The sequence below is a fragment of the Buceros rhinoceros genome, unplaced genomic scaffold, assembly GCF_000710305.1.
Source record: "Buceros rhinoceros silvestris isolate BGI_N320 unplaced genomic scaffold, ASM71030v1 scaffold33626, whole genome shotgun sequence".
Classification (NCBI taxonomy): domain Eukaryota; kingdom Metazoa; phylum Chordata; class Aves; order Bucerotiformes; family Bucerotidae; genus Buceros; species Buceros rhinoceros.
The window spans coordinates 5,381-19,172 of NW_010418673.1; the positions used below are offsets into that span (position 1 = coordinate 5,381).

At 45.4% G+C, this 13,792-nt stretch overlaps 1 protein-coding gene across 1 annotated transcript in view; it reads right to left on the reverse strand.

Annotated features, from left to right (window-relative positions):
* Window positions 1-543: 543 nt before the first annotated feature.
* The window catches only part of GOLGA1 (golgin A1), a 14,629-nt gene continuing 1,380 nt past the window's right edge, over window positions 544-13,792 (reverse strand). Inside the window, exons 3-22 of the mRNA XM_010138634.1 lie at window positions 12,532-12,606; window positions 11,916-12,013; window positions 11,360-11,392; window positions 10,488-10,616; window positions 10,015-10,184; window positions 9,529-9,640; window positions 9,310-9,405; window positions 8,965-9,090; window positions 7,925-8,020; window positions 7,384-7,479; window positions 6,941-7,093; window positions 6,631-6,726; window positions 5,856-5,945; window positions 4,600-4,702; window positions 4,006-4,163; window positions 3,601-3,759; window positions 3,049-3,108; window positions 2,412-2,582; window positions 1,387-1,473; window positions 544-624 (exon numbers count right to left, since the gene is read on the reverse strand). Of these exons, the coding sequence (XP_010136936.1) occupies window positions 544-624; window positions 1,387-1,473; window positions 2,412-2,582; window positions 3,049-3,108; window positions 3,601-3,759; window positions 4,006-4,163; window positions 4,600-4,702; window positions 5,856-5,945; window positions 6,631-6,726; window positions 6,941-7,093; window positions 7,384-7,479; window positions 7,925-8,020; window positions 8,965-9,090; window positions 9,310-9,405; window positions 9,529-9,640; window positions 10,015-10,184; window positions 10,488-10,616; window positions 11,360-11,392; window positions 11,916-12,013; window positions 12,532-12,606 (2,189 nt within the window). The remainder of the gene's footprint in view (window positions 625-1,386; window positions 1,474-2,411; window positions 2,583-3,048; window positions 3,109-3,600; window positions 3,760-4,005; window positions 4,164-4,599; window positions 4,703-5,855; window positions 5,946-6,630; window positions 6,727-6,940; window positions 7,094-7,383; window positions 7,480-7,924; window positions 8,021-8,964; window positions 9,091-9,309; window positions 9,406-9,528; window positions 9,641-10,014; window positions 10,185-10,487; window positions 10,617-11,359; window positions 11,393-11,915; window positions 12,014-12,531; window positions 12,607-13,792) is intronic.

Sequence of the window (13,792 nt, forward strand, 5' to 3'; positions counted from 1 at the left end):
GATATGAAAAACCGCGAGCTATTAGTTATGTCAGTATAACAAGGCAAGGCAGATTTATTTTTTGGTTAAAGCTCCTGCTCCTGTTCTTTGAAAGTCTCTTCAAACCACCGGACACTCAACACAGGACTGCCAACTCGTCTTTCCCCACTGCTTGTTTTCCTGTCCCGTGAGTTCCTCAGCTCTCGCACTCCGTAACAGAAGCCGGAGCCACCATCACACCAGACGCGGGCGTGAGAAGCTCGGACTGCCAGCACCGCTGCCAGAGAGGGTAACGCTGCCCTTTGGTGCCAAGAACACAAGACCGATGAGCACAAGGAGCTGACTCCCCTTAGGAGACCATCGAGACCGTGGTCCCCCAGTCTGGCCCAGAGGAGGCGGTGGTGAAAATGTCTCCTTGCACAGTATGACCTTTGTAAACAGTGTCACAAGTTCTTGTACAAAATACTGCAATGACAGTGATTAAGACACACCTGAATTAGTGTGCTCGGCGTTCTTTTCACAGAAAAAAGTGGCTAGATGCTGACTGCCCGTTTTCAGGTTCCCTTAAGGCCACAGTGTCCTTGGGCTTGAGATAGACGGCCGGATGCTGCCTCTAGGAGATGGCTTTGACCCGAACCAGGACATCTAGGACAGGAAAGCACAATACGCATCACGCTGGGCTCACACCGTTAGAAGCTGAAGATTTGGAAAAGCAGGAACATGGCACACAGGCACCTCCCCAGCTTTAGATGCAGAGAACTATTTATAAAACAGAACACTGCAGACTTCAGATAATTTCACGTGATCAGATCTGGAGGGAACAGCATCCATTTTGCACAAGTGAAGACGACTGAAGATTACACTTATATGTGTTCCTTTAAAATAACGACACGTAACAGATCCCCCTCGGTGGCAAATCATGTAGCTGAACACGTCCCGTTAGTGAGTGGGCAGAGGTGAGTGCAGGACGTGGAAGGAACCAAGGCAGCGCTCTGCGAACACTCCCCGATAGCCACGTCACCAGGGACACGCAGCAGAAAGGAGGAACAGATCGAGGTCTAAGCTCAATGCCAAAAGGACAAACCACCAGGTCAGCTTCCTGCTTCTCAACCTCTGGCTGCACTCCAGCAAGGGGCTTCCGGCTGCCCTCCCCAGAGCCTGCTGGGCAGAACCCCGCTGCTGCTCCTGCTCTGAAGCACTGGGAAGCTGCTATTTCCCTCGCTGAAAGGGACAATTTGGGGCACGTACGGACATGATTAGCTAACGCTCACAATACCTTACAGTTAGTCTTGTCACTAATGTTTGGAAAAGACATTTCTCACAGTCTCCCAGGAGCCAAGAATTTTCATTCCATCTGCTGGGAGTTCTGTCAGAGACCAAGAGAGGAACGGAGCTCTTAACCCTTACCTTGTACTCCAAAGTTTCTTTAAGCATGTTTTCTTCCTCTTGAGAAAAATTCAGCAACACAGACACAGCTTTAATTAGATGGAATGCCTGAAAGAAACCACAGCGTTTTGTTGCTGATGATGCTCTCGGGCTCTGCATCCTGGACTATGGCACAGCAGCTTTTCTGTAGGTTTGGTGACAGACATTTTAGTGACAGCTGCGAAGAGCAGAGCCACAGCCTCCCGTGAGCCTCAGTTCCAACACACTAGGATGGTCCCCACCACATTTCTTCTGTTTGTGCTTCCTGCCTTTCTGTTCTCTAACATTCGTTTGCGTATTTGGGGGGAGGAAGGCGAATGGGGAGCCCCGTCAGTTGGAATGGGGAAGCAGCCTGGCTCCCGTGGCAGCCTGGGGTGTTTAAGCTTTGAAAATTCGATCAAACCAGCATGTAGGCAGGGGAGCATCATGCTGCTGTAAACAGACACTAAAGTATATTGACCCTAGAGTACAAATACTCTAAACAGCACACACAACGCACAGTTAGTGGAGGAGTCAAGCATTCAGGATACCACGGGGTTGCACAATTACTTCTTGATCTTACCCGCTGACTCGCAAAACACACTGTTGGCATGACTCGTCAACTTTTTTACCTTTATGTGGAGAACGTGAAGGAACTCCAAAAACACAAGGAATTACCTCTTAGAGATCAACAGCAAGTGCTTTGTCTTTTTCTTGGGTTTTTTTTATGTCTGTCCGCTCTAATTACAAACTATTTTACCGCACTGCAGAGAGAACGTCTTGTAGCTTCAGACCTTTAACTTCCAGACACAGCTACCCCTTAGAAAGTGACATTTCCCTTTCACTGAGTTCATCATAACTTGTCCTTCGAAACACAGCACTGTTAGCTATTCTGCTTCATTGTGCTGCATCAGCCAACAAATTTAAAGTGTAAAAGTACAGAACCAGCACTGAGGTGCCCTTAGCAGGTAACAGGCGGCTGTCTCTAGAGACAGACTCAGAAAGAGACAGTAAGTGTACGTCTTTACCTCAGATTCCCGGCAGGACATGAACTTTAGTACAACATGTTTAAGGTATTCGAAGTTGATCTCCCTGGAGTCATTTAAATCAGAGTTGTTTGTGACAGTCACAGAAGCATTAGGCACTTCAGAGCTCACTTTTTCACGTCCTTCAGGCACCTCACTGTCAGGCCTTATTTTCTGAAAAAGAACAGGAGAACATTGTAGACTGTCAGCCTGGCACCGGAGGATCCGGGTCTGAGATACCTAACACAGAGGGCTTGTACCCACAAGGGGAGCTGTCTCTGGGGCAGGTGAGTTCCTGTGGTAAAACCCAGCTGAACAGCAGCTAAGCAGCAATCAAACCTCAGTTGTTCACAGAAAGGTATGAAATACCTAAGGGGACCAAACACAGGCCTGCTGTAGCTAGAATTCTCCACTGCAAAAGCTGAGTGAGCTACCTGTCACCCACCCAGTCAGTGAACGATCCAGAGTAACGTACTTCCTTAATTTAAGGGCTCACTGATCTGTCTGCAAACACAAGGAAACTCCAGACATCCCTAGGAAAAAACTCAGGCTCCAGCTAGCAGTCGTGCTTTTGGAATCAGCAGTGCCAGTATCTGTCGGTAAGAGCCTGCTGAAGAGACTGAGAAAACACAACCCTTACCAGCTCTTTCTGGAGGGTCTTCTTGAGTTCTGTCATTCTTTGCTGTAGCTGTTTTATCATCTGTAAGCACCGCAAAAGACAGTGTTAATACCATGTGTGTTGTCAGGCCACATTCTGACCCAGAGATATCTGGAAAAACCCATGAAACAATCACTAAACAATGCTGACGGCTCTGAAGGAGCAACCTGACCGTTTCACCTGTCCAGCTGTGGGCACCAGAGGTGTGTGACAGGGCACCTGGACTTCCACGGGGCAGCACACTGCAAGTCAGAGGGCTCTGCAGAAAAGCTGTAAATGGTATGATTTGGTGCACCTTTCCTCTGAAATAGGTAAGGATTCCTACAACTCTGGCTGCAGTTTTTATCAACTGTTGCTAGAACCTGCTACAATCCAGAGGGAAAAAACCCAAACTTAGTCAGAATACTGGGTTCAAAGCGTATCAGCCATTTTCTTAAGCCTGCCCTTCTACGGCTGCGCAGGGGCAGCGCTAACTACTCAGCTTCCTAATTAAAAGGGGAAATGTTAACAGCTCTTCCTGCTGTTTCAGTTCACCTTGTTTTTCTCAGCAACCTGCTGTTCCAGCTCTCTGTTATGCTTCTGAAGTTGAACGACATCTGCAGCTGCTACCTCTCCATTCTGTTCCACCACACGGCTTTCTGGGGAATGGCAACGGTGGCTGTTCAGGGCACTGGAGTCCTCTAGGTCTGAAACCTGTACAAATGAAAAGAGTGAACTGGAGATGTCCTGACATCTGCAGCCCATGAACGCCCCCCAGGGAGAAAGCCAGGCTTCTTTTTGGTGGTTGTTCTGGGTGGCTTTTGTAAAGCAGAAAGCATTCATTAGTGGCAATCTGGTTGGTCACAGCTCTCCCTGACCTGCTTAATACTTCTGGGGCTCTTGCTCACCTGCTTATATTCCTGAGAAATCTGAAAAGATCAGGTTTGTAACTGCACTCACATTTTTATCATGTTCCCTGGCCAGCAGGCACTCCTGTATCTGCAGCTTCAGTTCATCAATCTCCTTTCTTGCTGCTTCTTCCTTCTCCGCTGCTCGGCTGTTACTTGCTTCCAAGTCAGACTTCAGCTGGTGCATCTGCAGCAAGATGGCTTCACGATCTGAGAACGGAGAGACCTGCTTAGTATCAGTCTGCTCAATCACAGGGGACTTTCTAATTCCTTTTCTTAAACAAAACGAGTTATACTGACAGTATATCCTGCTCTTTTTGCCTTGCTCTGTCATTTTCATAGCGGTGCAATGAAGTAGCAGGTTTTGATCACATTTCATGTTTTGCACAAAACAATTTACAAACAGTACAGCAAGATTTGTTAGTTTGTGGCGTACAAACATAAGACTCGATTTTAAAAGGTGTTTTTGTTTTCAAGGATGCAGTAGAGACACTGTCCAATTGCTACTGAAGGACACAAGATTTTGAGAATTCTAATAAATATGGAAGAGAAATCTGGACTTAGTACCATCTACCAGGCCAGCCCAGAACTGGAGACTGGTCTTAGATAAAGCTGTCTGGGATAGAGAAGACTCGTTTGGTCTCACCTCGACTGAGTTGGTTTAGTTCCTCCTTCTGTTTCAGCAGCATATCACACTTTTCACCAATCAGCTGGTCTTTTTCCCTTACTAAGGAAGCCAGATGTGAAACCTTCAAAGCAGGCAAACAAACAGAAGTCATGAATGATACAAAACCAGGAAGAGGGCATTGAAAGATTTCGACATACCTCAGAGGTTCAGATTTGTTGTTGTTGTTGTTAGCACTGGAGAAGAGTTCTTGTATCAGTGACAAAGGCAGTGGCTGGTATCTACTACTGGCAGGCGCTGCCTGAGCTCTGTGCTGCTCCAAAGAGCAGTTTGTGCAGCGTCAGTGTTACAGAAAACACCACAAGGATGTTGTTGTCTACCCAGAGACTCACAGGAGGCACCGGCTCTACAATGCTGGCCTCGTTAACAAGCAGAGCAGTCTGTGTGCTGCAGGAGATGAAATGACCTGTGCTTGTGATGAACTCCATGCCACGGTGAAGGACTGTCCCATCACCAGCAGACGGCAGCTGTAAAACTGCCACTGAGCCAGACCAGAGATGGCCTGAAGCCCCCTGTCCTACCATCGGACCAAGGAGACCCACAGCAGTCCTGGAAGAATAAAGAAACCCGAAAGATGGGACTAAACTGAGACAAGCTTGCTCAGCTGGCAGTTCCCAGCTTAAGCAGCCACGAGCTCACATCATCCACCATCTTCAACAAAGATGAGCAAAACAAGGGTGCCCAGAACTTCCATTTGGTTACCGGGTACAACCTCCTCCCCACGAGGAAACCGAGGTGATACAAGCACAGAAAGGAACAACACAGACTGAACAGGTTTCTTTAAAACAAACCGCCAGTGGCTCCGGAGGGCTGGCCACTGGGACCGCACCCCATCGTACAGGTTCAAAGGGCTCCAAAATACCCATCACCTGCACGCTGAGCAAGCGCATTCACTTGCTATTACCTGATCTTCCCCTCAGTTGTTGATACCCAACTGCTAACCCCTGCTATAACTCTTAAGCCTACAAACTCAGAAATATCCCCAACTCTGCAGCCAGCAGCACTTTACACTCTACCCTGATGACATTCTTGTGCGGGCATTTACACAGACAGCTCTAAGTTTCCAGCTAACTGAGGCAATCGCTGCTGCCCTGTGTGCTGAGGTTCGGGTTCTGATTAACATTCCTGACAGTTAGGATAATTCAGGCCAAATCCAGTCTGGTCTGTGAAAAGTGGGGAGCACGCAGATGTCTTTTAGCCTGTGGGTATTAACTAACCTGCTGTTGTAATTCCTCTCTCTGTTTTCGTGTTTCTTCCAGTGCTTTGGCAATTTCAACGCTGACAGTCTCTCTGCTGCTCAGTTCATCCTGCAAAGCGAAAGCAGTTCAGAGGTTTATCGAGAGCAACTAGAATCAAGTCAGTCTCTCATCTTTAAACCCAAACCTATTAGTGGCTAGAATTTACGGGTGTTCTGACATGCCAAACCAGTAACTCTCATTTGGAAGCACTGCACTGCTGCTATCTGCACATGTAAGAGCAATGTAGAATTGATGTAAGAGGCCAAACATATCTGATCCTTAAAAGATCTTCTAGCTTGAACTCTCCATCACAAAGAAGCAGCTCCTTCCTACAACTGACCTTTATTCCAATTGCACATCCAAGAGTAGCTACAGGAAAAACTTCCAACAATTTAAAACTACAGAGACCTGAGTACAAGCTGTAAGTACTGACCAGTTCTCACTTTTCTTTTGAATGTTAGGAGTGGAATTTGACGATGAACTGTTCTCTATTCATTACTGCTAACAGGATTTAAGAGCTCTTCACGGATGACAATATGGCAACGCGCTATTTCTGCCCATTTTTGGCAGACCCAAGCATCCTGCTGCAGAAAAGGATCAGCCATTTATAACGCTCCTCAAATGCATTTCTACTGAGTACCAAAGATGATTTACAGGTGTTGGTACACGCAACCTAAAAGTAACGTGACTCCAAGTACGGCGAATGCAAACGCTCAGCTCTGTAAGCACCGCCACTCACCAGCCAAGCCCTTACCTTCAGCCTGGTCAATTCAGACTCCTGGTTTTTTAAAGAACTCTCATACTCTTCTCTGCTTCCATTAAGATTTTCATTTTCCTTTTCCAACTGGCTCTGTAAAATAAAGATTGCTTAAATACTAAGTACAATTATTTTAATGCTCTGTTTAAACACACATGCATCAAACGCATTTAGTTTCTCAAAGTATGAGATCTTCTACTGTAATGCTAGGAGCGCTGCGTGAGAACATTCAACGCAAAGTCTACAAGCAGCGTTGAAATCATTTTGTGAAGACTCACAAGGGCCACTGCACAGTTTCTGTACTTACGATCTTCTGCTGAGTAGCTGTTTTATCAAACTCCCAAGCTGTTTTGAGAGCAGCAATTTGAGACTCCAGCCCAGCAACTTTCTGATCGTACTGGTCTTTCTCACTCAAAATCTGTTGCTGTAGCTTCCTTCTTTCATCCTCTAAATCAGTTTGCTTAAGAGAAATTGAGAACATTATGTTGATAAAATGTATTTTGAAGCTCTGACAAGAATCAGACACCATTCCAGGAGACACATTCTTGAACTGAAGCAACACTATTCCTTTGGCAGCAGCAGCAGCAGCAGCAGCAGCAGCATCATGTACTCACATACAGACACGAGTTTAGGAGGCAAACAGCAGGGGAACGCTTAAGTAACAAAACACACACACAGAAGAGAGTGTCTCTGGAGATGCTGAAGGCTGATCTGCTAACCAGTTAGTGAAACATCAAGCTGGACACTCACCAACTTCTGGATCCTCAGATCCTGCTCAGCTGCTGCTTCTTTGCTCTTTTTCAATTCTTCTGTTGCCATCTGTAGTTTTTGTTCCAGCTCTTTATTCTAGAATATAACCACACAGTAAATCCCTTACCCATTGCCACCTGTGTTATTAGAATAAACGTACAGAATGTCAATGACCCAAGAGGAGAAGGTAAAGATTAAATCCACACAACCCCATAGTTCAGAGACACTGCCTACTTGGCTCATTCTGCTTTTCAAAACCCATCACCACACCACCACTACCAGCAGTGCGCACACTTCAGCAGTTTGCTAGCACAGGGAAGAGAAGCAAGAATCCTCGAGCTTTGTTTCCTCTAGGCCCTTCTCCACCTCTGAAGGTGGGGAGATGACCAGAGACATTGGTCCATTAGAGTTTCCTTTCACGACAAAGCATGACATGAAGTTTCACCTTTGGCTGAGGGCACAAGTGCAGTGAGGGGAGGAGCTACAGGGCATAAAGAGGCTGGAAACCCTGGGAATTTGTAGTGAAATAAAAAATACTTACCTGTGTTTCCAACCAGTTCACAGTCTCAGTGTGATGTGTTCTGTCTGATAGTACCTGCTGCCTGTTTTCATCCAGTTTCTGCTCAAGAGCAGCTTTCTGAAGATTACATCAAGATGAAGAATAGGAGGAAGGATGGACAAAGAGAAGATTTTTTTTTAATTATGTTTTTTTATTTCATTAATAAGGTCAAACTAAAATGGAACTGTTAATTCGATGTGCAATACAGCTTTTCTCTTGGGAACCAGCAAGTTTGATGCTACAAACTCGGCCTCCACAGATCATGTTGCCCTGGGGCAACATCGTTAATCTGAGAATGAGAAATCCACTGGCATCCTGTCATAACCCAGATGTAAACTCTCAGAAGCAGCTAGGTCATAATTTTCCATCCCAGGCCAATTTCAAGGGATTAAAAGAAAAATTCTTGAACGCTTAGCCTCTACTGCATCCCAGCAAATACACAAACAAATGGTGTAAAACACTTGCTAGTTATGGTAGTTACTTTCCAAAAGGTCTTACTACTCCTACATGGACTTTAAATTGGCTCGAGGTTCCTAAGCCAAGTTCTTTTATCATAGCAACATGGAGCTGATGTGTCTTGCAGGCAAGCTTGACCAAGGAAGAACACATCTTCCCTTGCTTCCCTGAGACCCAGCTGGGGAGACACTGCTGCAAGCTGCTTCCGAACAGGAGCATCAGTGCCTGCGGAAGAGAAGTACTGAGAGAAAGGGCACCAACCAAAGCAAAAGTTCTTCCTGTTTTCAGCTGTTTTTTAACTATTCTGAGACCCAAGATTTCAGTATACCACATTCTAGATGTAAAACCAGTTCCCTCCTTGTCCCAATGCTTTGCAAGTCACAGTAATAGAAGATGAAGAACAAGGAGGAGTGTTCGGACCTCTCTGTAAGGGTTAACCAATAAAACTCAAGTTGTTCTGCCTCCTGTGGGGATGTTAAAAAGCTGCTCTGAGAAGAAATGTACGTCCTAAAACCAAACCCCTTGCTAACATTGCACTTTTAAGCAGTCTATAAATGTATAATTACCTCTTTGAGTAGCTCCTGCACATGTTCATCCCCTGAAAGATTTCTCTCTAGCTTTTTTTCCAAGGAAGAAACTTTTTCCTGCAGCTGTTCAGCAAGTTTATTTCTCTCAGCAAGTTCAAAAGTCATCTGTGAGAACAAGAAACCCAGAATCTTTTTTGTAGTGAAGTTTTCAGCTAATCTATTGTGGTTTGACTTCAAAAAGTGTCGTTAGAAAGAGGAAGGTCCTATTTGAAAAGGCAATATGATCCTAAAACACTTCACAGACACCGAAGTTCAAACTCAGTGCACTACTCACACGTACACCCTTACACCAGCCAACAGCAGATGTGTCTCAGAACACTTAACCTTTTGCTTGTGTTGTTCATATTCCGCCTTCAGAGATTCATGCTCCACCTGGAACATCTCCAGTCTCTTCTCACAACCAGAACCAGCAACGCGAGCCTAAAAATTTTGAGAAATTACTTGCTTTGAAACTTGCATTTCCAAAACCACATAACTGACACTGAACCTAACTTCAGCAGACAAGAAGCTCCTTAAATCAAATCTCACTTCACACAAACTTACGTTTTGCAGGTCTACAGAGAGCTGCTGAATGACAGTCTGTAGCTCTTGTTCTCTCAACTCCAGAGCAGTGATCTTATTCTCTGCATTTGTCTCCGCTGTCATTAGTTCATCTCTTCACAGAAAGAGCATAAAAACGAGTGACATACTGCTACAGAAAGGTTACTGATCTTTACCAGATAACTCTGCAACAACAAGATTTTCTTGACTTAAAACCAGCCACTGCCTGATTACACGTTTTCCAGAAAAAAGTGTCAGTTCAGCATTCAAACTATGAAACACAGAAATCAAACTTAAAACCCCCTAAACAAGTACTGCTTTAACTGGTCCGAAAAGAAATAGAAACCCGGCACTTACATCCCTGTCGGTACCAGAAGCAATTACTCTGTCACTACAGATATAAACTCTTCCAAAAAGACAGATGTGGGTGTGAAGGAAAAGCATAGTGGAAATGCACCCGCTGCTCCCCATGGAACAGCACACCCGTACCTCTGTGCCTCGAGCTCCACGAACCGCTGCTGCAGCTCCCCAAGATCCTTCCTGAGGCTCGCCGACTCGCTGCTTGCATGCCGGAGCACCTCCTTGGTGTGGGTTAGCTCTCGAGTGCACGCCTCTAGCTCCTGCTCTGCTTTGCCCAGAGATTCTTCCTTTTTCAAAAGCTGAATATTAGAACATTATCTTTGACAGTGCAGATGACCCAATAACACTGATAGAGCCTCCTCTGTGAAACTTGTCTTTTTAATTAAGTTATGAGCTGAATTAAATGAGGAAAGAACTAACTTCCAGAAAAGTCACTGCTGAAATAAGCTGTTGTATGCCTGTACCTCCTGTTAGGATTTTGACACTGCCCAAGACTGAATACAAGCATAAAGGCTGAAAAAAAAATCCATGCAGAGCTACCAATAACCTGGTATTCTAACAGAAATTTTGGGGAAGAAAAAACAGGTTTAAAATAATCTTACCATGTGTTTAACTTTGGCAATTTCCTGCTGCTGGAAGCCCTCCAGTTCATCGATTTCATCTCTTTTTTGGAAAAGGTTCAAACTCTGCTCCTTCATTTCTTGTAATTGTGTTTCAAGCATTTTTTTTTCCTGGTAAACCAACAAAAAACAAAGGGAATCCAGGAATATCTGTATGCTGTTTCAAGTCAATGGGAGTTTAGTTAAAGTCTCTAGGAAAAGAATCTTGTCTGGCAGCCATAAGGGGCTGCCAGGTAGTGCTACACATAGAACTAGAAGCTCCTCCACATTCAGATGGCCCTCGGCAATGTGGCGCAAACGACCAAACTGCAAAAATCTCCAGAAAAATTCATGTTCGTTACAATGCAGCCCACGGCCACCCAGCACACTCATAAAAATGGACAGCAAATAGTAGCATGTTTAATGTCTTCATAATCAGAGACACTTTAAAATAGACTAAGCTTAACAGCTGGAACAACAGCAAGACTGAAATCCTGCATTAGGAAGATCCCCACCAAATAGCTCCATCGAGGTAACGAAACCGATGGCCCCCTGAAAGACCTCAGACGAAATCACCATCTCCTGTACCCCGGCTGCCTCCCCTGGACTAAAGGGAACTACTGCTCCGCCTCACAGAAGTACATTTTTCTCATCGCAACCCATCGTTCTGTTCTTCCCCACTGAAACGTAATTCCAGAAGTTTCTCCTGAAGCATTGGGGCTGGTAACCACAGCAAACGTTTGGCCTCTCCCACTGAACGGAGATCCCGTAGTAAGAAGGGCTGAACAGAGTTGAGCTGTAGAAAGTTTACAGGCTCATGTTTACAAATATACAGACACATTAAAAAACAACCCAAAACTCCAAAGGTTAATTACCTTTTCAACTTGACCCAGTTTTTCCATCCACTCCTGAACAAGGAATAAAGGAGAAAAAAAAAAATTCAAAAACAATGCGTAGACTTTCAGGGACAGAAATTATGGTAGAAAAAAGAAAAAGAATTTGTATTGTTAACAGAGGTTCTAAGTTGTCGTAATGATTAAGAAAATAATCAGCAAAAGCAAAGTAACAGCTGGTGGCTTAAGATATAAAGGGTAAGGAATCATTTATGCTACCTGAGTGCACCAGCTTTACCTGAGTAAAGTGAAAGTGGCAGCAGCCCTGCTGCAGCTGGATCTCCCCAAACACAAGTGCAAGGTTAAACATCTCATCAGAATCTCTTGTGGGCTCTTTCTAAACCAGGACGAACGGCCAGAGCAATGACCAGTCTGGCGCCACCCAAACTCTCTCCTCCCGCCCCTCCTCAACGCTGACACACCAAGCACACACGGTGCCAACAACTACTGTCATTAACGGTGACACTGGCTTCAAACATCAGGGTCACGCCTGGGATCTCCACAGACAGACAGAAATGGAGTTGTTCGAGCTCTGTACCTGGTCCTTTTTTTCCAAGGCCAAAGCCATTCCTTCAGCCATCTTGGCTCGACTGGCCTGGTGAGCTTCATTCTGCTCCTGAAACTTCCTCATGGAGGCTGTCAACAGAGAATCACCAGCTACATCAAAAACTCCGCTTTTAAAATTGCTTCTCCATTTTCTGTAAGTTATTTATAACTTTAAAGAGCTGCTTCTGCAAGTAATTAGCCCCATCCTGACTCTCCAGCACTAACGCTGTGCCAGTTCTTACCTCACGCTGCGCGCACGTTGGACAAACGCCAGAAATAACAGAAGACAGAAATACTGCTCCTCTCTGGCTTATAACGAAGCTCTGTGTTTCCTGCATGTTAGCCCCAAATTCGGCAAAAGGAGCGTAACAGCTACTGTGTCCAGCAGCCAGCACGCTACTGCTGCTTTTTACTCTGTAAATAAGGCAAGATTGCGTGTTCTAATTCTTCCCAAGCTGGAGGTGCACAGTTTGAAAGGAAGTGATTAACACATCTGCACATCCAACCTGTTTCCTTCCAACCACAGCAATTTTCAACTTGAAAAAAAAAAACAAACCACAAAAAGGAAAAAGAAATGTAAAAAACCACAAAAAAGAAAAAGTACGTACAATCCTGATGCTTTTCTAATGCATTTTCAAGCTTCTCTGTTGTCTTCTGCAATTTTCGGATCTGATCGGCATAATCTTGTGTGAGGAGGGAGAAGCACAGACCAGGAATGAACAGACATTGTGGAAGGACGTTTTAAGGGAAGAAGGAAAAAAAAAAAAAGAAAAAAGAAAAAAGGATGAGTGGGGAACGATGATGATTTTCTCAATCAGAAAATCATTCTGCTGAGGAAAACTTGGGTGACCATAACAACGAACACAAGCAAGCAGTTCTGCACTGTCCGTGGGGTCAATGGTTGGTACAAACAGGAGGACCTGTCCAAGAGATGCTCTTACACAGAACGGGGCAGTACCAGAGAGTGAAGAGCTACCCTAGTTCTCTGCTTCGCTCAAGAACAGTGCTCTGTTTAACTCCGTTCGGGAAAGGAGGCGGTGAGGATCCTTGTTCCACACCGCTCGCTGTTTGGGTCACAGAGTGTCCCTGAGGCTGGGTGCGGGCTGTGCTGCCCTCAGCCCACCACCTCACACCAATACAGGGCTTGCTGAGCAGAACTGCCAGGCAAGCAGATGTGAAAACCAAACCAAACCAAACCACACACCCCCTGGAGTCCAGGTACACTGGAGAGGATTTACGTACTGACTGGGCTGCTTACACGAGTCTCTGGGCACTTAGAGCCTCCCTCTCCTAAGCTGGGTACTAAGCCCCAACCAGCACTTTTCAGTTACCCTGTGCAAACAAGTGAACACTTTGATCTTTCAAAAACGCAATGTGAAATCGCTTTTGAGTCCTCAACAGGAGCCTGCTAGTCTGCAGGGTGAATTAAAACAGACCTGAGCTGGCTGTACCATTTCCTTATTTTCCAAGGCTGCCTAGGAGCTGCGAGAAGCAGCAGCGTAACACTGCTCCGCCTGATCTCTGATCCCCCCTACAACCCCTACACCACAGGGGCAGAGCAGAGCCCTCACTGCAGCTTTACAGAACAACATCATCACAGAGAGAAAACAATCCTCCAGACTCTTTTATGTTGAGTCTTTTGCTTTTTCTTCACTTCAAAGTTCACTTCTGTAAGGGTGGCACCGTGTTACTGTCAACACCGGACAGCTTAGACCCTAAGGGAAACAAACCGTCACGTACACAGAGTAAGTGCAATGAAGTGAAGAAAGACGCTATGGGAAGCAGGGGGACAGAAAGCTGCTCCAGCGGTTCAAAAGAATCACAAACATGTCACAAAATCAGCAGGAAAGTCAGTCATCTTCATACAAA